This window comes from Anabrus simplex, chromosome 2 (assembly GCF_040414725.1).
Source record: "Anabrus simplex isolate iqAnaSimp1 chromosome 2, ASM4041472v1, whole genome shotgun sequence".
Lineage (NCBI taxonomy): Eukaryota > Metazoa > Arthropoda > Insecta > Orthoptera > Tettigoniidae > Anabrus > Anabrus simplex.
This window is the reverse complement of record NC_090266.1, coordinates 806,316,351-806,341,143: the sequence shown is the minus strand read 5'-3', so window position 1 is coordinate 806,341,143 and position 24,793 is coordinate 806,316,351. Positions and strand designations below refer to the sequence as shown.

The 24,793-nt window shown below is 38.6% G+C and overlaps 1 protein-coding gene across 1 annotated transcript in view; it reads right to left on the bottom strand.

The window, feature by feature from the left end:
* Window positions 1–3,665: 3,665 nt before the first annotated feature.
* Window positions 3,666–24,793, bottom strand: part of LOC136863694 (dynein assembly factor with WD repeat domains 1) — a 277,042-nt gene continuing 255,914 nt past the window's right edge. Inside the window, exon 8 of the mRNA XM_068226039.1 lies at window positions 3,666–3,863. Within this exon, the coding sequence (XP_068082140.1) occupies window positions 3,666–3,863 (198 nt within the window). The remainder of the gene's footprint in view (window positions 3,864–24,793) is intronic.

The window sequence follows — 24,793 nt, the reverse complement described above, 5'->3', positions numbered from 1 at the left end:
TCATAATAAAATACAGAAGCTGCTTTTAGTGTAATATTAATACACAGAAGAATGTAGATATCTCATGACTACTTACTGCAAAAGTTTCATGGAGATTGGTTAATATTTAGGTTTAAAAAGTTGGCATTGAATTTAGAAAAACTTAAGGAAAAATGGTTTTTGATATAATTTTAGTGAATGAATACTAGTTCAAGACACATAACCATTAATATTCTCCAGCACCATGTGATTTCCCTTCCTGTTTTGTAGGGCTTCTTGTAATTTCAAGACCATGGTAGCCACTACTTCGCACTATTTACACAAAGTTACTGTTTACACAATGAGACCACATGCTGCGGCTACTCTTTGGTGGGAAATTTTTCCTTGTATACTACTACAATAATTACGGGTACTTTTTCCATGTTCACTACTACAATATTCTCAACTATAACCAATATAATTATAAAAGCTTATACTTACAGTCATTTATTAAACACACCACAACACAATTGCTCTAAAGGGAAAAAGTCAAACTTTCATGATTTTCACTCTCAAGGATTGTTTGCTTACATATCTAGTGCAATTTTTTTCTCGCTAGGAATCACTACATGTCTATGAAATGCAAGGAGCAAACATTGGAACACAAAAAAGTGTGAAGATCGTGTTTGTTGGCGAAATAAATCAAAATCTATCTTTGGCAGCTGTCAGTCTCTTTTTCAAATATTTTTTGACATGTGTAATTTGAATACAGCCAAATCACTTTGGGATCTAGGAGTAAGTAACCCAAAGAACTGACGTAGCCACTGAACGTTTTTTGAAAAAAGAAACTCATTTAGGGTGGAGTCTCCCCTTAACGAGAACAACTACTGTAGCATCCTGGTAATTATTATTGACGTACAGTACTTCTACGATAAAAATCACATGAAAATTAAATCTAACTTGCTGACATAAGTTTTATCGCCATATCCGACAAGTTTTATCTTTCAAAGCTGCAATAACAGTATCTGCCCTATATTTTAATGCACACGAAAACTGTGTTAAATCCAGCGGTCTACACACAACTGCTACTGTGACTGGACTGGGGGAAGTGAAAGTAATGATTAGACGTTCCCGGGTAATCGTAAGGGAATGGACCGCCTACTGTGCCATAAGGAAGAGAGACTTGTAAATAGACAGAAAATTAGTGAGTGTGGTTAATTAGATTTTTGTGTGTGTGTGCATTTATTGCGCCATCCTTAAATAAAATATAATAATGAAACAGACAGAGTTCTATTTGTAAAAATTTGGTGTCAGAAGTTAGAATAGACCCCATGTGTGACACATCTTTGTAATCAGCGTGAACCAGCGGAATAGATATTATAGGTTTCGACCGCCGTCGGGAGCATTCCAGAACATCGGTGTATAGTAAATACACACGCATATAAATCTTTACGTTTCATCTTGCGTTAATTACTGCATGCCAGCTGAGACCAGAGGACACGCAAAAATGGAACCTCAGCTAAATGCGCTCTTCGATATGATGAAGAAGATAGAAGAGGAGATGGATGAAGGCTATAGGAAGATGGAAGAAAGCCAGGACAGGATGGAAGAAAACCAGGAGAGGATAGCAGAAAGCCAGTAGAGGTGGATAAAGGAGATGAAGGACGGTGAGAAGTAAACGGAAGATGGAAGAAAGCCAAAAGAAAAGATAAGACGGCCAGGACGACGGAGGACGACCCGAACTAGACGAAAGGTGGCCAGAAGGAAACGGAAGATGATCATAAGAAGACGGAAAACGGCCGACAGAAGACTGAAGACGATCAGAATAAGATGGAGAACAGCCAGGTGAAGTTGGAAGACCACCAGGAGAAGATGGAAAACGGTCAGAAGAAGATGGAGGATGACCGGAAGAAGACCGAGGACAGCCAGAAGAAAGTGGCCGATGGACAGAGAAATGTTGACGAGGACCTCCACGAGATAAAACACGTTCCGCAGGTCGACTCTCTGTCCCAAAGACATTGTCCAGAAAATTGCCAGTTCTTTTCCTGGCGGGAAGCCGAGCAAAAAGTTTCCTGCCGAGTAATCACCATGGGGATTGACAGAAAGTGGAGCCTTGATGCCTGGATGGAAACGGAGAGGGACGGGGATCCTCACCTCCTGTTCGTCCCCCTGGATTACCAGTCCACAGTGTACGATGCCACGGGATGTACTCCAGCGAGGACGCTGTGTGAAAGAGAGCTGCGCCTTCCGGTGAATTTGGGGTTTGGCCGACCCGCGGACCACCCTGCCCCGACTGATAGGTACTGCCTGGATTTGAGAAAGAGACCGGCGGATGTGGATGCAGTTATTCAGTGGAGCTCGAGTACAGAGAACGACCGAGTGACGGTGTGGTACGACCAACGATTTAACACCATCGGAAATCATGAGAACGACCTAGAATGGCTGGTCTCTCAAGTTCCAGAGGATGTGGAAAAGACACTTACCAAGTTCCGAGGGGATTAAATGACGTCAGATACCGAGTACCACGGAGGCTAAGATGCACGGGGAAGGTGGTACACCGAGGGCGCCATACCAAAGAAAATCTGGGAAGATAACTGATCGGAACGATGAGATCTCGAAGGGACAATGTTATGTGCTAGCCCTATGGGGTAACCCCTTTTGGTACTTCTTGGAAGAGACTAGTGAGTCAGCTGACCAGGAAGCTCCCGGCCGGCCTGGAGGACATGGCTGGTATTTCCGTATATTGTTCTCGTCGGCTGGCTTACCTGTGAGTTTCTTGGAGATTCAACAGGAGTGTTCCGCCTCTAGCCACTTCGCGAATGTTCTGGTTACTATCACTCGAGCTATAAAAAGGAAGGCTAGTCGCGGGCAGTTATTGAGAGTTGGGCTGTGTGGTGGAGTCGTTGTTGGACTCGGGGCCAGTGTTGGACTCGTTGGTGGAGTCGGTGTGAGACGAAGTGTGTTGGGGTTCGGTGGCTGCGCTGAGGGCGACAGAGGTGTTGGTTGTCGCTAGTGTCCCACTGAGGTCTGAACGAAGTGATGTTGTGGTGTGTGTTTTTGAGAGTCAAGCAAATGGCTGGATTTCAGGCGACCTGCGGAATGGAAGACTGTACTGCTTGTTGGTGTATTTCTGTGGACTGAGGATCACCGTGAGTCAGCGGGGGAAGCTGCTATCGTGAGTGTAAGGGTAAATGGACCTGTGTTAATATTCTCTGTTGTGAGTATCGTCCTGCTGTTGAATATTGTTGAGCTGTTGATGTTTACTTGTTCATTGCATGTGACTGTGTGTTACTGGACTGTCTCTAGACTCGAACCAAGTAATAGCCATCGTGTGTTGTGTAGCCCGTAGCTCTGTGTGCAAATCCAGCGGCCTACACACAACTGTTGTGTTAGGTAACTGGACTAGAGGAAGTGAAAGTAAAGATTAGTCATCCCCAGGTAATAACAAGGGATCGGACTGCCTACTATTCCATAAGGAAGATAGATATGTAAATAGACAACATTTAGTGAGTGTGGCCATACTTGGTTATTAGAATTGTGTGGGTATATATGTGTGTGTGCATTTATTGGATCATCCTTAAATAAATTAGAGCAATGAAACAGATGGATTTCCATTCCAAATATTATTCAGACAAAGTACAGATACAGTCAAAACACTGGTATATCATACAAAAAATGAATCTACCAATAACTTGCAAACATGGGTTTTATCGCCATATCCGACATGTGTTATCTTTGGAAGCTGTAATAATAGTATCTCCTCGATAGTTGAATGCACACGAAAACACATCATCTTTATGTCCTTTCAGGATCTGAACACAGTTCCCAGTTTCTGGATCCCACAATCTAGCTGTGCTGTCAGAAGACGCAGTAAGAAGCTGCATACCAGAGGGACTGAAACACAACTGATCAATGAAGTCAGTTAATAACTTGATTAAAAACAATGCATGATACCTAAACTATTGAATTAAGTACAATACTAGTAAATAATTGGAGTAAAAGTGGAAAAGGAAACATGACGATATTATATCTATAGTTTATATCAAATCATAAGCTGTTTCTGCTGTGGTCGTGTTTATAAAATAAAAGTGGTATATAACTCTGTAAAATTTTCCTTGGAGAGCAATACATTGAGTAGTTGGGGTATTGTGATAATATAGCAGCTGTTTGGTTGGACAGATCTAAGTAGCCTCTGAAGGCCAAAATTCTTCTCATTTGACACAGACTCTAGGTAAATGTTAGTAAGGTGAGTCGTTAGTAATGGAAGGGAAGAAACAAGTGACAAATAAAGTAATATATAGAAAGATAGGGATATGAAAGGGACCTAATAATTGATAGAGATGGGACAATACCAGTTTTGTTGATACTCGATACAAATATATATTTTGCCTCCGATGATTTCATTTTTGAAATAATATAGAAAAATACAAATTTTAAATGGAATATTATTTATTATATAGGCATTTTTAATGTTAAAATTCCAATACCTGTAAATTCAATTAAAATATATTGTTACAAGATATTAGAAACATTCCGTATTGACGGTTTTCACTTTACAAAGACAATTTTAATGTATCCTCCCATTCAATACATAACATAATTCCAACATTAGATGGAGTAATAACATTCAAACATGTTTCAACTCGTTTCATATTCTTCTAACTATTTAGTGTTGTCATAATATATGCTATACAACTTCATACTGGTGTCAGCAGTTGAGGAATAAACCTGTTTTGTGAGCGAAGAAAGAAAAAAAGAAGGAAATAGGCACGTGTCTAGCGAATGTACGAGAAGCTCGACTACTCTGTCAGCGACTGTGTCAAACTTGGCAAACGACTAGTGTTATTATTAAATAGCGTGATGGAAAGAACATGTTTATTCGAATTAATAATAATAATAATAATAATAATAATAATAATAATAATAATAATAATAATAATAATAATAATAATAAAAATAATAATAACATTTAAATCATAATTTCACATGTAGAACAGATATTGGATGATATTAACATAGTCGTGAACTTGATGAGACTTCCGACATGTGCAAGTGCGGTGCACAATGCTTCAAGGACACACTCGCTAGCTGTTATCAGAGAAGGTTAGTGGGTCATTCAGTCGCCAGACGTCATTCATTCTCCATACGTCATACAGTCGCTGGACATCGTTCGCCGGCAGGCATACATTCTTCCTGCGGAATCTGGGGAAGCGAGACTTTGCTTCTGGGTAACTGTGTACCCCACAGACATATCACTCGGGTTATTCTGGTTGATAACGTGCATAAAAATAACAGACGTCAAGTTAAATTGAGTCTGCTTTAGTAGGTACGTATTACTTCAAAGTATTTTCAGGAATCTGTGGTGTGACAATCTTATTAATTACTATTGTGCAAGTTTCAGCTCTAAATCAAGAAGAGGACAACTACAAATTCAACAGGGAGATGTTACCTAGTACCGTGTGTGATAGTGCCGATATGGAGGCCTAAACCCTGAGACCGCAGCTGACAGCGATAGGTTAAGAGGAAGCCACATGTAATTCCATTGAGGACAACCAGCCGTCCAGCATCATGAAGACATCGAAAAGCTAAGTCGACACAATAGTACAATAAATATCTGTTCCGTAGTGGGATATTTAAATAGTTAATATTGGTAATCATGTTCGGCGACTCAGTTGTTAATAATTCTTATGATTTCACTTTATAAATTCAATGTAGGCATAAGTTGTGGAGAATTGTGTCAGGATCTCCGCCTATGTAACTTAGATTTTCTCGGATATACAGTCGTCTCACTGAATCGGATTGTAATTTCAAATAGTGTTTGTTTGAATATAAATTGAGTGTGACCTTAAAACTCAAGTCTTGGAAATGATTCCATTCCTTTGAATCAAAGCCAATAACGTGAATGCAGAGGAGAGATAATATTAAGTCGAGACATGAAAACCGGAAGATGGGTTGGATCTTCGAGAAATCAAATATGTTAATTATGTGTTGGGTACGCGTAGGACATGTTGCGTGATATTCTATTTTAGAATTTGTGACATCCCGGGGCGGATCACAAATGTTTTGCTGTGTTACTTGGGACATTATAGTAGATTTCGCGATTATTAACGTGTTAGTCCTGTGTCTTCGAGAGTGGATGAATTATAGTGTACCGGTATAATGGTTGTATTTCTTAGACAGTAAAGTCACGCTATGATTATCGGAGATAGTTATTTATGCAAATGGCAGTTACGTATTGTGATGTTTAGGATATTTGCGTGATATTGAATAATTATAGTCTGCGAATAGTTGATTTTGGACTATGTCTTCGGTTAGTTGTGTCTGATTGTGTCATATTCCGAATTCTCCGAAGTTTATTGTCACTTTAATAGTCACGTTAATTCACGATAGTTATGGAGCATTATTCGAGATCATTCCCGAACATTCAAGGACTTTAATCCGGGTCATCTACCTAGATATTAGAGACATACATGTTCATTTAACAAAGCTAGGAATATGTGACTGTATTCGAACGTTATGGTCATTTCCCCTGTTGCCAAATTTTGTAAATATTGTAGTATATTTTGTAGATATTGTGGTGATGTAGAACTATAATCATGGTGTACGATAGTTATGAGTTCATCTTATATTTTTAGTATGTCTCAGATGTTATGTTGCTGAGTGGGCAGTGTCATTTTCTTTTATATTTCAGCATCTAAGAATTATGATGTGGCGTTATCTGAAATTAGATTTTTAGTTGAGTTGGGCAGACCATTTGAGGTGACATTTTCAGACTTTAATTCATTTATATAATTCATTTAATCCAGAAAGGAACTGGTAAATGAATAGCTAATTATTTCATTGCGTCGGTTAAGTTTGAGCGAAAATTATCTCTTCAAATCATGTGTAAAATCAGTAACTGTAAATTTAAACTTTGAGCAAATAACTGAAATTTGGGTATAATTGTTGTACAAAGTTTAAAATTTAAAATTTAAAATTTTCTTTCTTTTCTAATATTTCAGATTGGATCATCTGAACCCAGATCATTCACAGTTAGTTAAATAAAACTGCTTTAATAATAATTGAAATCAATCTGTTATTCTGATTTGTTAGGGTGAGATAGGGCAAAGATTCATGTTCCACCCCATTTGATTTATTTTTATGTACGTCAAGAGCAGCATTTAACTGTTTATTAGCGATCATTTCCACAATCATAGTTAAAAAGGATGACAATATGAGATTGTTATTATATCAATAAACCATGCCAATATTTAAATTTTACTCTGTATTTTCTTTATCACATGGCACAATATCAATAATTTTCCTATGTGTGCCACATCCTTTGTTATTTCACTCAGGCGTCCTATTTGCGAGGTGTCTCAGTGCTCTGCGACTGTTGTCTAGGCTAACGGTTACAACATGTGCTAAAACATAATGAAGGAACAAATGAAAAACAAAAGACACATGACGGAAATAAAAGAACAATAGAGTATATGACATTTCCCTCATTAGATGGAGCAATAAATAACTCATTGAGAGACAAATTCAGTGAAAAAAGGTTAATATTATACATAATTGAATCTACAAAATGTGTTAAACCTAAGAAGAAAATAAATGAAAACAAATGATACAGACGGAAACGAACAATATGTGCTTATAGTGAGGTTGCGGACCTCTTAGTCAAAAAATTTTGAAGTTTAATACAATATAAAAAAGGACGAAATCACTGTGTTGAAAATTCAAAACTGACAGTCTGTCTTTGTAGAGTCACCGTCACCACGAATGGTTAGGAGGGAGAGAGAAAGCTTGAGAATCGAAGTTTGAGTGGAGACAACGTGCCAGGTGAAATGTATGAGACAACGTGATGGAAAAACGCCGATGAATTTTAAATTTTAGAATAGCATCATTCTCAATGTGGCCGGACTTGGGGCAGCAGTTGAGAAATGATCGAAGCCTCTTCAAATATTGTGTTGAAAAATTCATTTATTGTTTATAAAACTATTTGTTTAAGATATCTGTATTGGAAGAATTATATTTTTGGACTTATGAACATTTTGAACATTGAAAAAATTATGTTTGGAAAATGCTGTGCTTAAATTATCATGTAGCTGTGAGCTTTAAATCATGTATCTAACTTAAGGAACTGAGTGTACGTACACGTGCCGTTTTTAGAAGCACATTTCTAGTTGCTTCCTGTTGCGTAAAATAATTTTCTAGATAAGGGAGAAGTAGCCAGATTTCATTGGTCAACTTAAAAGATATTATAATCGGTGAATTTGGAAGTCGGGAGTAAATTCTGTATCCTGATTGGTTACCTCGGTGGTTACACCATTTCCGCCTTTTCGATCTCATCCGCTCCTTCGTGGGAGCGAGAAGATTGGATCCGCGTCTTTTGCTTCTGACCAGCCTACAGGGCGGACGTGCTCCTGCTTCCGTCCCGTTATGGGATACCTGTCTCTGGGTAAGCACTATTTCTTCTTGTTTGCGGACATTAACTTAATTTAAATGTACATTTTTCCTTGGTGCGCAGGAGGTTACCATCGGAATTCACATTCGCAATTTAATAACAGAAATTTCTTAGCTTTTCAGCTAAGCATTCACAACGTTATATTTGGAGGCAATTCTCCTTTTCTTTTCTTTTCTTTTTAGAGACCCTGTAACGAACATGTAATTTAAGTTGCCCTCGGGTTTGCGTCCCGTAGTCCAGCTTCTCTTACTTCAAGCAGGTTACATCTATGCTCTTTACTAGAAGCGTTTTTAGTATAGAAGCAATTTAATTGTGCCTCTGTGTTATGATTTGTAGGCAACGGTACTGGTGATTATCCAGATGATCAGGTAGTGTGGTTTAAGCTAGCCGTGGTAATCATGCCGAAAGTTAAAGGCAAATGTGTACTAAATGCCGAAATGCAGTTTCTCTACGCGTTTATAGTACCAGATAAATCGAAAAGCAACGTTCGCTGCACCAAATATTCAACTTTGTTTTCAATAGCAAACGGCGGGAAAAGCGAGATTGTGCGACATTTGGATACTAAGAAGAACAAACTCGCTGACAATGCTGCTTCATCCAGCTTATTTCTCACTACTTTCTTTCGAGGAGCAGAACTGGGGTCAGCTGAACAGAAATTGGCAGCTTCTGAAGGCAGTTTTGAATTCCATACTGTTAAACATAACCAAACATTTCGCTCGGCAGATTGCACGTGTAAACTGCTTCAGAAGTGTTTCGAACCAAAATATTCGTGTGCTAAGACAAAGTGTGAAGCTATTGTCACTAATGTGATTAGACCATTTGCGATATCTGAAGTGAAAAAGACTTGGAAAATGTGAACTATGTCTCGGTTTACACAGACTCTTCAGATCATAAAACCACCAAATTTTCTCCCTTCTTTTTTGCTATTTTATTTACAAGGAGGTACAGATAAAATTGTTAGATTTTAAAGAACAGGTAGGGGAAACTGCTGACATTATTTCGTCATTTGTCCTGAAAACGCTAAATGATTTTCATCTTGAAAGTAAAGTGGTTTGACTTTGTGCAGACAACACTAATACTAACGTCGGTGGCCCATCTCGGAAATTTTCTAAAAATGTTTATTCCATCGTGCATAATTCTCTTAAGAAATCGATTGTTGGTGTTGGTTGCAGTGCTCACATTGTCAACAATGCAATTCAAACTGCTGTAGTGCAGAAAATCTACTCATATTTTCACATTTACACTCTACGTGAGGCCTCCTTGATTGAGTGTTGTGATTTCGTCGGAATTGAGTATTCCAAAGTTCTTGGTCTCAGTAGAACAAGGTGGCTTTCCATGTTATCTTCCATTGAACGAGTACTGAAGTTGTATCCAGCCCTGAAATCGTATTTTTAATCACAAGGCAGGTGTCCCAACTGTAATCAAACAGTGTTTGATGATCCCTTGGCTGAGGTGTGGTTGAATTTTGTGCATACTCAAGCAGCAATTTTTCAGTGTTATTCAGTTATTAGAGGGGCAACATGTTGTTATGTTGGATGCTTGTAAAGTACTTGAGGATCTCAGGAAAAAAGCTCTCAAATAGGCTAGACTGTGTGTTTGTACCCTCAGTTGTTACATCTAAACTAAAGAACATTGAAAATGATGGCTTAGTTAACGCTTCACATTTCAAGGAAACTGTTGAAATACACTTAAGAAAATCGAAGTTGCTACATCATGAAGGCATTGGTCGTTTGTGTTGATTTTCAAGATATGGAACGCTACCATGTAGGTATGTAAACGATCAAGGTTTCAGACCCATTGGATTGTTGCTACAGGTCTCCCCACGTGATTGGTCGCGGAGGAATCAACTCCAGTATACGGACTCTGGTGTAGCGTAGTTGACTTGCAGTCTGTGCAGTGAAGTGTTCCCCGTCAAACATGCCTCGACGACAGAGAAGAGCACGCTATCAACAACTGTCGCCGTTTGAGAGGGCTCGGATAATTGGGCTGTGCGAGGCTGGATTATCGCTAAGGACTGTCACTACACGTGTTGGCCGACAGGCATCTACGGTACAACGTGTATGGCAGCAGTGGTCAAATGAAGGTACCCACACTCGTAGACCTGGCACAGGCCCAGTGCGACAGGCAACTGTGAGAGAGGATCGCCGCATCATTCGGATGGTCCGGATGGAACCCCATGCAACAGCAGCGCAAATTCGAGCAGCTGTGGCACCCCACGTTACACAACAAACAGTTGGTAATCGCCTGCGTGCAGCTGGCTTACGAACCCGTGTTCCTGCAGAAGGTGTTCCATTGACCCCACAACAGCGACGTGTAAGGCTGGCCTGGTGCCGAGAAAGATCGACGTGGGTCGACGAATGGCAAAGGGTCGTCTTTAGTGATGAATCGCGCTTCTGTCTTACCCGCAGTGATCGCCGGAATCGTGTGCGCCGACGTACCGGGGAGAGGGGCCGCCCAGATATTATTGTTGAGAGGCACACAGGGCCAACACGCATTATGGTCTGGGGAGCTATTGGCTTTAATGTGAAATTACAATTAGTGCTTGTTGAGGGCACTATGACTGCTCGACAGTACGTTGATAGGGTATTCAATCCAGTGGTTGTCCCTATGATGGCGAACATTGCTAATGGGATGTTTCAGCAAGACAATGCCTAGGTTCACACTGCACACATCTCCAGAGAACTCTCCACGACATCACAACCTTAGAATGGCCCGCCAGATCCCCGGACCTCAGTCCTATTGAGCATGTGTGGGACATGATGGGTGGACAACTGGCCAATCGTCCTCAGCCACCCACAACTATGGAACAACTGACCCGTGCAGTGCAGCAAGCATGGGCCACAATTCCTCAGGAAGTGATACAGGGCCTTATTGACTCCATGCCTCGACGAATTCATCAATGTATTGCAGCTCGTCGTGGGCACATCCTGTATTGATTGTTGTCCAAACTTGCGGTCAGAGGGACCTGAAAGTGTAATCATCGAAGCACAACCGAACACTGGTCCTGCATGTTCAATTGCAGCAATGTAGCACCACTCCTTCTGGGTGTTGCAATTTCCATTTTCTTCAGTGTATTTTACTCCAGTTGCTTGGAATACATAGATCAGTGGACTTCTCATTTTTCTGAACTCAGTGTGTTAATTTGGGCAGATCTTGATTTTGTGTTCGAATGGAGTAATGTACAAAGGTCATTAGATTTTGTACTTAAATACACCGGGAAAGACATATGTCATACAATGCTTTTTGATTAGATTGTTAATGTCAGGGAATATGTCACAGTTACTAAAGTGGAAAGGAGTGGAATTCGGCTCGTTCACCAACTCATTTGAGGTGGGTGGAAATATTCACTAATTTTGAAGATAGGAATATTGGCTTCAGGAATATAGGTGATATTGTAGAATTTGTGTTAAGCTTGCCTGCTACAAATGCTCCTACAGGACGAGTATTTTCATTAATGAACAATCTTTGGACAAATGAAAAATCCAACCTAAAGCCTGGAAATGTAAATCACATGGTAATCACTAGGTCCAACTTGGATTATAACTGCGTAGAAATTTATGACATACTGCCTGGAAACTTAAAGTTGTTGAAGACAATTCATTCAAGTGAAAAGTATGAGAGCCTGTCACAGTGACTTCACACTGCAACGTGTTAATGTAACACTGTGTGTTGTAATGTAAACAAATGTAATAGAATAATAGGTTAGTAGGTTAATAAAATTTGGTAATTTGTGTTATTGGAACACATTACTTCCTTTTTATAGCATCTAAAAATCAGAGGGTTTTTAAGTTTTATCATGCTGTAGTGAATAGTAATGTACGATGTATGCTTTTTACGCTTGGTACCGCTTAAAAGGAACGAGAAAATCGGCGATCAAGTTCGCTGCTAGATCATATTTACGATCAGGTCCTGCTTTTTGTCTCTGAATATCTGGTCACCCTATTCTAGATGTTTCTAGATACTTTACAGTTTGTAACCTTTGTGAAAAACGTGTTTGAAGATGATTCTAGAACAGTTACTCACCAAGGAATTCTCTATGATATTATAGAATCTTCCAGGTACCTTGTACTAATAACTATGTTGGAAGAAAGCAGAATTATCCAGAAACGTAGACTATATGTACGTAAAGAATGTTGAGTACAGTTTAGTCAGTTAGATGAGTGGGTGAGTACCGTAGTTGAAGGATAGTTATGGAGCTGTGTTGTTGATATTGCTTTGGCAGATCAATCATAGTTTAAGAGAGTGATGTGCTGACAGTGTGTTGCTGCTCTTATACTAAGGCTGAGATGGCAGATCTTTTGTAAACTACTGTGTATTTTGTCTGTAGTCAGTTCAGTGAGTGAGTTACAAGAGCAGACATCCAGGTGTCAATATAGCGAGCTATTGTAGTTCATATAGAGTTTGATTCCCAGAAGAAACCTGAAATATATATCTTGAATTAGTAAATTTAGTTGGAAATTTATAATTCCGAATTAAGTGGTCCGTTATTGGAGATTTTAAATTTTCCAGCTAACTCATTCTTGGTTGTCAGCATTTCGCCCTATTGTAGATCAGTCGTACCATATTGAAACTGCTTGGCAGATAAATGGTATATTTTGTGTACCGTATATATTTCAAATGTTATTACACTTGTGTTGAGTGAATATATATAAATGCAGTCAGTGACAGTAGTGATGTTATCATTTAACTACATTGTTGCACCTACTTCAATATTTTGTTTGTTATCATGTGTCTACCATTTGAAATGTTGTGTATAACCCTGTTATGCAACTCCTTGAGCCAGTCATAGAATAAGTTCAAAAATTTAACAATGCCCTACTAATTAACCCGGCTCAAGGGAGACAGGGTCACTTTCCCTATCCTTCGCTTGAGTAATTCTTGTCTGGCGCATCCACGTTGCGGGGGTGGGTATCCTCCACATCAGTAGGCCGGTGTGAAGGAGAGCTAAGTTCAGGCAGGGACCCAGTCTCACGGGGTATGACGTGGAATCCATGCCCAGGGTTATGGGTGAACACCTTAACAGCATTTTAGGCAGAGAAGAAGACCTTCGGAATGGCGATGACGGTGGATGAAGCAACCCATACTCTGTGGGGAAAATTAGAAGAGGAAACCACTGCCTTGTGGAGAAGAGGGATCTTCAAAGGCTAAGGGAGTAAACCCCAAAAGAGAATCTTCATATGCGTTAGACTTTGCAGGTCAGCAGATGTGTAAATTTATATTTGCTTTCAACTATGAAAGAAGCCTCGGATGGAAGTTTAAAAATGGAAAATGGAAATGACAAGTTTCTGGCTACAGTTGCATAATATGGTGGTAATGCTGATGTTCGTGCGAGTGTTAGATCACAGAACAATGCCCGATTTGGAGCAATAAATATTTTAACAATTAATGGGAAGGAAAAAATTGATTGACCTAATGGAGAAATGAAAACTCGACATCCTGGTATTAAGTGAAGTAAAAAAAAGGGGGTACATCTTGTACTGGATGGGAAAGAGTAAAACGAAAAGAAATAGAGTGGGATTTATAATGAATTACAATGTTGAACCAATAGCTGAAGTTGAGTATGTAAATGAAAGAATTATAATAATGCACATATATGTAAACAAGGACAGTTGCAACTCAGCTTGCGAGGTGAAAGGACGTAGTGCTGAGCGCGTGAAAATTTAGGAGTGTGCTAACATGGGAGTTTCAATTGATCAATACAGGTGTGCTATAGGCAGATGGCAGGGCAGATGGAATGTGAAATAAACTCAAATGGTGAAAAACAGTTTCAACATCACGCAAATAGTATTTTCATTAGTGGTGGTGATGGTGCTACAAGTGATCGGTGGAGTGAAGCTAAATCCTGGCCCCGGGCTGTCATGGGAAGATATTGAGAAGCTCAAGGAGGCCATGCAAGTATGCCAAGCGGAGAAGACCATAGAAATGTTAACGGAACAAAAAATGTATTCGAGGACTTGAAGACTTTCATACCAACAGCATTCAAGGATATGAAAGAGAGCGTATTGCAGAACAAAAATGAGATAGATGAAATGAGGACGAAAGTCCTGAAGCTAGAAGAAAGGCTAAGGAACCTCGAAGAAAAGGAAAAGACACGACTGAAAGAAGATAGGAAGAGAAACATAATAATCTACCGGCTGGTAGAAACAGAAAGAGAGAACTTTAATGATATGTTAGACAGAATACTTTCCTTAATCAGGGAGAATTTGAAGGTCGAGTGCAACGAGAGTGATATCGATAGTATTTTAGATTAGGATGGAATATGGCAAGAAGACCAGTGAAAGTATGTGTGATATCTAGTTTGAGGCTCGAAAAATTTTGGAAAGTGCGAAGAGCTTGAAGGGCACAAAAATATGGATTAAAAAAGAATTGGATTAACGAGAAATGGAAAATATGCGAACATTACGTTTTCCTCAAGGGAAGGCGCGGCATTCGGGGCTAAAGTGGAAACAGGCTTATAACATCGGGCGATTCTTGGAGCAGGATATGGACTGTTAGTCAGCTCCGCGAGCTGGAGCATTGCCCTGATGTGTCAGCTATAATGAAGGCCAGCGGTCTAACGATTGACGACAGTAGATCCGAGTCAGCAGCTGTGTGTGGCAATCAACAAAATACGGACAGTGAACTGGATGACGCGGCGCTCGAAATCAGATATCACCAACCAAGGAAATCAACTCAAGAAGAAGAGGTAGTCCCTAGGAGGCAAGCCAATTCAGGGAAAAAGAAGAAAAGAAACGTAAGCCAGCGTTAAATGTGAAAGACATTTGGGCTAAAAAAGTGTTGACAGGATCTGAGGAAGCTAGGGGGTTGGAAGAGGAAATAGTTAGCTCCCCAAGTGGATCCATTATACAGTTAGAAAAAGCACGAATGACGAGACGTAAGGCCTTGGCGACATCAGATATACCCACGAACAAATAACTAGACTGGGTCGTGGGATTAATAAATATCGAGGGTATATTGAGCAAACTGGGAAATTATGAATTTATAGATCCAACGCGAGATAGTGAGATTATTGGGATAGTAGAGACTTAGTTGCCGCCTGGCCACAATGTACAAATACCGAGTTTTAAGGTCTGGAGTAGAACGAAACACAAAAGCAGTCTGAAAGGGCGTTACCGGGAGGGATATCAGTGATCGTAAAAGACGAAATATGCAAGCAGGTATGGGTATCGAGATGTGAGGAAATGATTTGGGTAAAAGTAAAGAAGGGAAATCAGAGTGGGAGAGAGATTTTCATTGGTTTTGGTTACAACCATCCATCGGGGTCCCCATTTGAGAAGAAAAACTTATTTGAAGAGCTTGTTGATGTTGTAAACCAGATTAAATTAGGAAATGAAGAAGCGGGAATTAATTAATTAATTTCGTGTGGCTATTTCTAGCCGAATGCAGCCCTTGTAAGGCAGACCCTCCGATGAGGGTGGGTGGCATCTGCCATGTGTAGGTAACTGCGTGTAATTGTGGTGGAGGATAGTGTTATGTGTGGTGTGTGAGTTGCAGGGATGTTGGGGACAGCACAGACACCCAGCCCACGGGCCATTGGAATTAACCAATGAAGGTTAAAATCCCCGATCCGGCCGGGAATCGAACCCGGGACCCTCTGAACCGAAGGCCAGTACGCTGACCATTCAGCCAACGAGTCGGACAGCGGGAATAATTATAATGGGTGATTTCAACGCAAGGGTTGGCGTAAATAATCCATTATATGATAAAGATATTGATGAAATATTAATAGAAAGAAGGAGAAGCAAAGACAAAGAGTGTAACAAAAATAGAGAGAAATTACTGGAAATGTGTGCGATAGAGGAATTGTACATTTTGGATGGGGGCTGGTCGGGGGACGAATCAGGCAACTTAACACACATAGTCGAGTCAGGAGGGGGTGTTATACACTTGGTGTTGGCATCTAGAGAGGCTTTCACTTATGTTAAGGACATTGAGGTAAAAAATTGGACAGCGTCTCATCATTTCCCAGTTGCTATTCGATTACTGAGAGACGAAGGTAAACAAGAAGGGAAACAACATTTTAACTATGAACAGAGAAAATTATTAAGATACAGGGGGAGTGAGGAACAGAGAGACGAATTTAGGGACTACTATAGGGGTAAAACTTTTGAAATTTTGAAGATAGGTATTGAGTATATGATAGACGATAATAACATAGATGAAGCAATACGAATGCTTGAAAGATCGACAGAAGTAGCTGGTAAAAATGGCTGTGAGTAAGAGAAGGCAATATAAACAAAACGTATCGTATACTGATGAGTGTAAAGAAAAGAAAAATCAAGTGATGAAGTCATTGAAAATGTACCAAAATGATGGATTTCAGGAATTACGAGAAGATTTTTGTAAAAAGAGGAAGGAATACAAAGATTTAATGAGTGAAAAAAAAGGAACTGGCAGGCCAAAGAGGCAAACTTATTACATAAGTACTGTAAAGAAAATGAAACTAAGAAAGTATGAAAAAGAATTAGCACAATATGTAAAGATTATAAAAGCTGTAATCAAGTAAGCATATGCAATGAGGAGTGGTTAACGTATTTTAAGGGGTTATTAGGGGGTAAAGACACACGGAAAGGGAAGAAAAATGAGACTGGTATACTGAGACATGTGGCGGTTACTCTGCCTGTACTAGACGATATAACAACCACAGATGAGGAACTAGATACATTGAAAAAAAGGGAAGGGAGGAAAATCAGGTGCTGCTAATGGAATTACGTATGAATTTTGGAAAGAGATAGGGAATAACAGCCAAATGCTAGAAATAATAACTAAAATATTTAACAAAATCTCTGATGGCAGAAAAATTCCAAGATGTTGGCAAGAAGGAGTAATTTGCCCGATATATAAAAGAAAGGGGGAAAGATCGAACACTCAGTAAGATTTACACCGGTATTTTAACAAAAAGAATTATAAATGGGCACTCTCAGTGTACCAGACAGGATTTAGGAAAGGAATGAGAACTACAGATAATATATTTATAATTAAAACAATAATAGATACATACATAAGAGGAAAGGAGGTAGATTATATATTGCAGCAATAGACCTGCAAAAAGCTTTTGATTCGGTTAGCAGGCGGGCTGTCGTTGCGAAGCTGGCTGGAATAGGGATGTCAAATAAAATGATTAAAGCCATAGAATTAGATGCAGAAGTGATATGCTCGATTAAAGTTAAGGAAGATCTAATGGTAGGCAGGATACACTCGAATATTGGACTTAAGCAGGAATGTAAACTATCAGCAATTTTGTTTTTACTTTTTATTAATGATGTAATGGACTGTCAGGGGAAGGAGGATAGGACAAGCCCTTGCTTAAACAACAAAGAAATTCGTGGCCTAGTCTTCGCAGACGACAACCTTCTGCTCTCACTAACGACAGTCGGTATGCAAAATAGTCTTAAGAAAACGGTCGAATACTGCAGTACATGGAATTTGAAAATAAATATCAAGAAAACAAAAGTAATGGTTTGTAAAAGAGGAAATAAATTAAAGAGAAACGAAAGGTGCTGGTGGTTAGAAGATGTAGAACTAGAAGTTGTAAATAAATTAGAATATCTAGGAATCATAATAACATCGAACGGGATGTGGAAGGAACAAATAAGACGTGCCAAATTGAAAGGACTGGCCGCCCTATCAAGTATAAGGTCTTTAGAGAGGAAGATGCCAAATATGGAATACAAGCTGCACAAAAATGTTTTTAATGCTCTTGTGATATCAAGATCACTGTATGGTGCAGACATATGGGGTATCGAAGTAGAAAAAAAGAATTAGATGTAATAAGTAATACATTCTGTAAAATAATAATGGGTCTACCAGAATTCACACCAAATAGTGGAGTTAGAAGTTTATGTGAAGATATCAGCATCCAAGCAGATATAAGCAGGAAAGTAGTAAAATATTGGTTAAGATTTAGAAGGGGAGAGGGGAGGGAAATATTGAACCTAGCATTCCAACACCAGATGAAACACCCAAATGATGATTATTGGGTGTCGAAAGTGAAAAGTATTCTTGACAGGATAGGAATGGGAGAATACTGGGATAAAGAGATGAACAGTAAAGAGAAGAGATTCATAAAAAAAATTAACGATTAGAGTGAGGGACATAGAGAAACAGATGATTAGGGCAGGATGTGAAACCAAAAGAACACTAGCAGAATTTTTTGGAATTATGAAAAATATGTCAATAAGAAAAGAAAGACTCCCAAATAGAGAACTAAGAAGTTTGGTGCCTAATGGGGATATATAACAATAAGGGACTGAGAGAGAACCATAATGAAAATCCTTTTTTATTCTGTGGAGAAATAATGTAAGAGGCTCATCTATAGAGAACATGTAGGGGAACTAATGCACTGAGAACTAAATATTTAGGTGATGAATATAAATTAAAACTAGAAAGAGAGAAGGAATTTTATACAATAGCTGAATTGTTAAATAAAGAATAAAGCACTCTAGGATGAATAGCTAAGTTTTTTGTATTTTAAGAAGCAGAAAGAAATGAAAAGAGATTAGCACTAACTAAAAGTATTGTTACTGTTAGTATGTAGGGGAACTGATGTACTGAGAACTAAATATTTTGTTGATGAATATAAATTAAAAGTAGAATGTGGCAGAAGGAGATGAAAAGAGATTAGCACCATTAGTAGGTTTAATTAATATTAAATGTATTAATATAGAAATTGTTGTATTATATAAGCTAAGGAAGGGGAAGATACATGCGGTCCTAGACTATACCACGTGGCTCTCGAACGCCGTACTTTCTACTTATAAATGCCCCGCATGCACAAATGATGAATGGGATGTCTACCAACTGGTTTTCACAAGGGAACTACTGCGAGCGGGCAGGTTACGTCAGAATATGAAGAGATAAAAAATGGAGTGTCTGTCGCACCATGTTACTCAGCGGTACCGGTCTAATGCACCTCTTGCATTAGTAAACATCGTTTTCGACCGCATAGTTCTAGGCTGGTGTATGCTACAGCCGCACTATATTTGCTGTCTGCATATCGGCAATGGCTAGTGTGATCAGCAGCGGTGAATACACAGACATTATTTTAATCTGGACAATTTGGTCGGAATGCAACAGAAGCTCCAAACAGACGTATGCCTTCTACACACGTACTTCACCGAACAGTATTTGTACTCTTCCATCGAGTGGAATGTCTATACGTGTATAAATTAATAAGTTATTAGATTTAATTTTCTGCATCTTTGGCGTATCTACACACAGTAGCGGCGATTAGGGGGTGGGGCCAGGAGGGACAGTCTCTCCCTTCCCTTATTCCAATTTAGCCAGCAGGAACTAGGAATTATTTTAAAAAAGCTGTTTGTACAAATCTTGTTATCTTATCTGCTAATTCCTTCGTTTATTTTCTTTAAATATTAACATAATTATTGACGTAAATATGCACAAAATGTTGTTCATCGCGGTTAATCAATGTGTATAGCACTACGGCAAGTAGTGGAGACTTTGCATGTGCTGTGAGGAAGGGTAGTAGTGGTACATATTTTTTGCCGAGGTCGTGGCCACTGAATTGGACTGGAAGGGTCATGTTGATGACATTGTTGGGAAAGCATACAGATCGTTACATGTCGTAATGAGGCTACTTAAACGATGCAACAAAGAATTAAAAGAAAAAAGTTACTTAAGCATGGTTCGTCCATTATTGGAATATGCAAACAGTGTTTGGGATCCTCACCAAGAATACTTAATAAAAGAAATAGATAGTGTGCAGAGGACAGCAGCAAGATTTATAACATGGGATTTCAGGAGAAAAAGTTGTATATCAGAAATGTTAGAGGAACTTGGGTGGGAATCTTTAAGAGAAGGGAGAAAACTAGACTTATAGGATTATATAGAGCCTATACAGGAGAAGAAGCATGGAGAGAAATCAGTGAGAGCTTCAGTTGGAAAATAATTATATCGGCAGAACTGACCACAAGTATAAAATTAGAAGGAATTTTAGCAGAAGCGATTGGGGTAAATTTTCATTCATTGGGAAAGGTGTGAAGGAGTGGAATAGTTTACCAGGGGTAGTGTTTGATCCTTTTCCAAAATCTGTACAGATATTCAAGAAGAGAATAAACAGCAACAGAGAAAATAAATGAAATGTTAGAGGGCATTCGACATGTTAGGAAAAAACAGTCGATCTTTCCTTGGACAATTTTCTTCCTGAACGTTTCTCACCTTTTATACATTAAGATTTGTTTGGTAATGCATGGAAAAATAGTCCCGTCTCATCACAGTCTGCTATATTTTCAGGTTTGTATCTTCCGATTATGGAAGGTAGTTTAGACATCCATTCAGAGATGGTCTCACTGTTGACGTCACTCAATTTACCACAAAGTTTGTTAAAAACTATCTGATGTCTTTTGCGGAAACTCTCCAATCATCCATTAGAAGCCTTGAATTCAGTCTTGCCTAGTCTTTGAGCCACATTTTTAGTGTATTCCTGTAACATAGGTCCTGAAATGAGATGATATTTTGACCTGAAACTAACAAACCACTCCTACACTATTTCATTAATATCTTAGTTTTCAATTTTCTTATGTTGTCTCTTTATTTTTCTATTAGTACAGTTTTACCACCACTTCAAAATATCTATTTTCAGATTTACCTACCTTGAACATCTTCATAATCTGCATTACACTCAATTTATCTCATTCACTAGCATGAATAACTTTCACTCTCGTGTTAAGATCAATCACAACTCTTGCTTTCGAAGCCATAATGACAACTGCCAAACTATGTCAATAATGTAAGTTTAGATGTGTTCAATCAAACCCTGAATTTTAAACTGATTGACAAGTTCAAAGGCAAAGCCAGGGATTTGTTGACTGACATCACAATAAGGTGAGAATTTGGTAAGGCTTTGACAACAGTAAGCAAGCAATGAGCCATATTCTTTAACGTGTAATTTTGAGAACAAAAGAATGAAGACCTTTTTGCCCATTCCTGATTAGTTACGGAATCAATTGAGACACAGACACAAGGTAGACTTTCACAGAGTGCCTGAAAATTTTGTAAACACTGCATTCTCAATCTTGGAAATTTTCAGTTAAGATGCATATTTTGATTTATGCTGTCCACGTAGCACAGTTTCCTTTTAATTAAGGGAATTTAACACGCTTTTCATCCCTAAATTCACGAGATTGTCAATTTTTTCTGTTTAAGACATGATTCCGTTCAATCAAGGGTCCGTTGAAGGCGGATTTTACTGCACCTGTAATGCAATTAGCCTGAAAGTAGGAACAGTATTTGGCGTGAATGGACAATTCTGCCAACATTGGTTATAAACAGTCTTAGAAATGACAGTGTTCGTATAAATATGCACACTACTATATGTGTACTTACAGGTAGCACCTGACTTCACAGAAATTTACCATGCACAATCAGAATGTTTTCAGCAAGCCTCGGAACTATGTGTATAAGAAAAGTACCATTTCCATTTGACAGGCTGGGGACTCCTTGGGAACAACTTTGAAAACGGAATGGAATTCAGCTGAGTGCTGTCTATATTAATGGGGCTTATGGAGAAAAGTTATTGTTTTTACGTCCCACTAACTACCTTTTTGATGGTTTTTGGGGTGAAAAAAGGAAACAAAAGAAGGAACAATGTAGATTAGGTGAGTCATCAAATGTGTTAGGAGTTAATGATGTTCGGTTAAGGGGAGATAATGAGGAAGAGATAGAAGATATTTAAGGTGTACTTAACAGGTGTTACAAAGGGATGGACAGAGTGTGTGATGGGATTATTCATTAAGAAAACCATAGCACGTAATATAAATTCTCTTAGGCTTGTAAAATAAATTTCCAAGTGCATTCCACAGGTTGCCAAAATAATTATAGGTATTTCCTTTATCATGGTGGAATATGGACAGATTTGGCACTTTAAGGAATTAGGATGGTAAACGTTCCAGTGAATTCACCGCATGAGAGTGATGATGAGGATGAAGTAGATAAGTTTCATGAAGCATTGTGTATTGTTGAAGTCAGGGTCAACAGAAAGTATAGGATAGTGTTAATGGACAGTTTCAATGTGAGAATTGGAAAAAAGTACAGTGGAAATATAGGAGTATTCTGATCATCATTCAATGGTACAGAACACTATCTGATCTTCAGTGGACTAATTACCACTAGGTCTTGTACAGAAAATGTGAAATCTATCTGTAGACAGATAAGGGTAGAAAATCTCCAGGACAAGGAATTAAGAGAGAAGTAAAGAATGAATTAACCAACCACTAGTCCCACAAAAGCACAGAAATGATATGATTAGCAAAAAGTTCCAAAGAATAAACAGTCAGCAGGATCAAGCTATAGAAATAGAATTGGTGGCACTCAAGGATGCTGTGGTGAGTAAATATAAAAAAAACAAGCATTTTGGTGGAATAATGAGGTCAGGGTAACTTGTAAACATGAATAGATTACACAAGTCAACACAAATTTTGAGCCTGGATTCTGTATGTCTGATTTTGATTCATCATGCCCAACTAATGAAAGGAGAAATAGTTTTACCTAATAAAGTTTGCTTTTGTAGCTACCACAAAGAAAATTAAAGTTTTAAGGAAATTCCCTATTTTTATAAGTTGAAAAGAAAACAAACGTTAATTTATATATTTACATCACGTTCATTTAAAAAACTAATGAACATTAATCTACAAATAAAATAAACAATGCAAAAAAGCTTTAAAAATGAATATTTTTGGTACAGCTTGTGTGTGAGTACGAACTTTCTTGCATTAGCCCCCAAATGTAATCACCCATCATGTTCTCATTACATTGTCCTTGGTAATGTCCCTCAAAGTATATCACATGTTGGAGCAAATGTACCCTTTGCTCTTCTGAATATGCCCCCAAGTTATCTTAAATTGATCCAAGTGCGCATGTAACATGTATACTTTAAGGGACATTCTGTAACCCATGAGTTTAAAGTTCTCAAGCATAGTGGAATTAAGCTCTTTGTAATTCTCAGCTTTCTTGTTGCCAAGGAAGCCTTGGATCACTGCTTTAAAGCTGTACCATGCTTGTTTTTTGTGGGTGTTGAGTAATTGTGGAAATTCTTCACTTCTTTATTTAGAGGACTGACGAAAATACCAGCTTTAATTTCAGCTTTTGAAAATTTAGGAGGAAAATGTATTTAAGAATTGAAAAGGAAAAGCTTCAGAATCTTGATGAAGAGCCTTTACAAACTGCTTCATGAGACCTAATTTGATATGCAACGGAAGCATCAAAACATGATCAGGCTCCACAATCGGTTTCCAGTGACATGTTTTCCTACCTGGAACTCGGACCGCTTAGGCTATGGATGCTGCTGGTAGTGTAATGCATCTGTTCTACTATCTCATAAGCAAAGGTAGCATGGACATTTATGTATATCTGCCTTACATTCCTACCAGAAAACCAATAACCTTGAAATCTCCTATCACTGGTCAGGCGTACTCTTCATACTTTAAAGTTTGAAGCATCATTTTAACACTTTCGTAATTTTCTTTGAGCATTACAGGATGAGCCAGGAAAAGAGATTACATTTTATTTCCATTGTGAAGAACAACTTGTAAGCTTTTTGCAGAGCTGTTGATGAAAAGATGCCATTTGGAAGGAATGCAAGGGATTCCAATTTCATCAAACAACCCTTTCCCATCATTGCATTAACGAAGCCCAATATCCTTCGTATAAAAGTCATAAAACACTTCATGACACTTTCTTTGATCACTTATGTTAACATTTGACTCGAGCAAATTCCTCTGTTTTAGCCGTGTAGCAAATATTTCTGCTTTATTTTTAGGCAGGTTTAGATATTGCACTAAGTCGTTAGACTCTTTTGAATTAATGAGATGTGATTCAGTATACGCTGATTCAAACTTGAAGACACTGTCATCATCGGTACCACTAGACATTTCTGACAGCGGTTGGGAATCCTTCAGCTCTTGACGAGAAGACATAGGAAATTGTTCACTATGGAGTATTGGAGCGGACGTTAATGGCAGATCTGCGTACTGAATCTTTTTGGTATTTTGCCAGCCCGATGCTTACGTGGATTGACTACATAAAAATAGCGATCATTAATATGGTCAGTGGGCTTTCTCTACATTCTTGGTACCGCACACTACATATGTTCCTTTTTTGTCCTTGGCACCAGGCTGGAACAAAATAACTATTAAGTAATATACACATAAGACATTAGCAACCTGTACATATTTTTGTTACATAAGTAATAAATATATACTGAATTTTCCTTAAGACCTATGTTGTGTTCCCTTACCTTCTAAAGTGTTCTTGCAGTTGCTACATGAGAAGTGCGGTGCCCATATTTTATCTTGGCTTCGAATGGGAAGGTTAAAATAATATTTATAGAGCTTTATGTTTGTTCTCAAACTAAATGTATTGGCTCTTATTTTA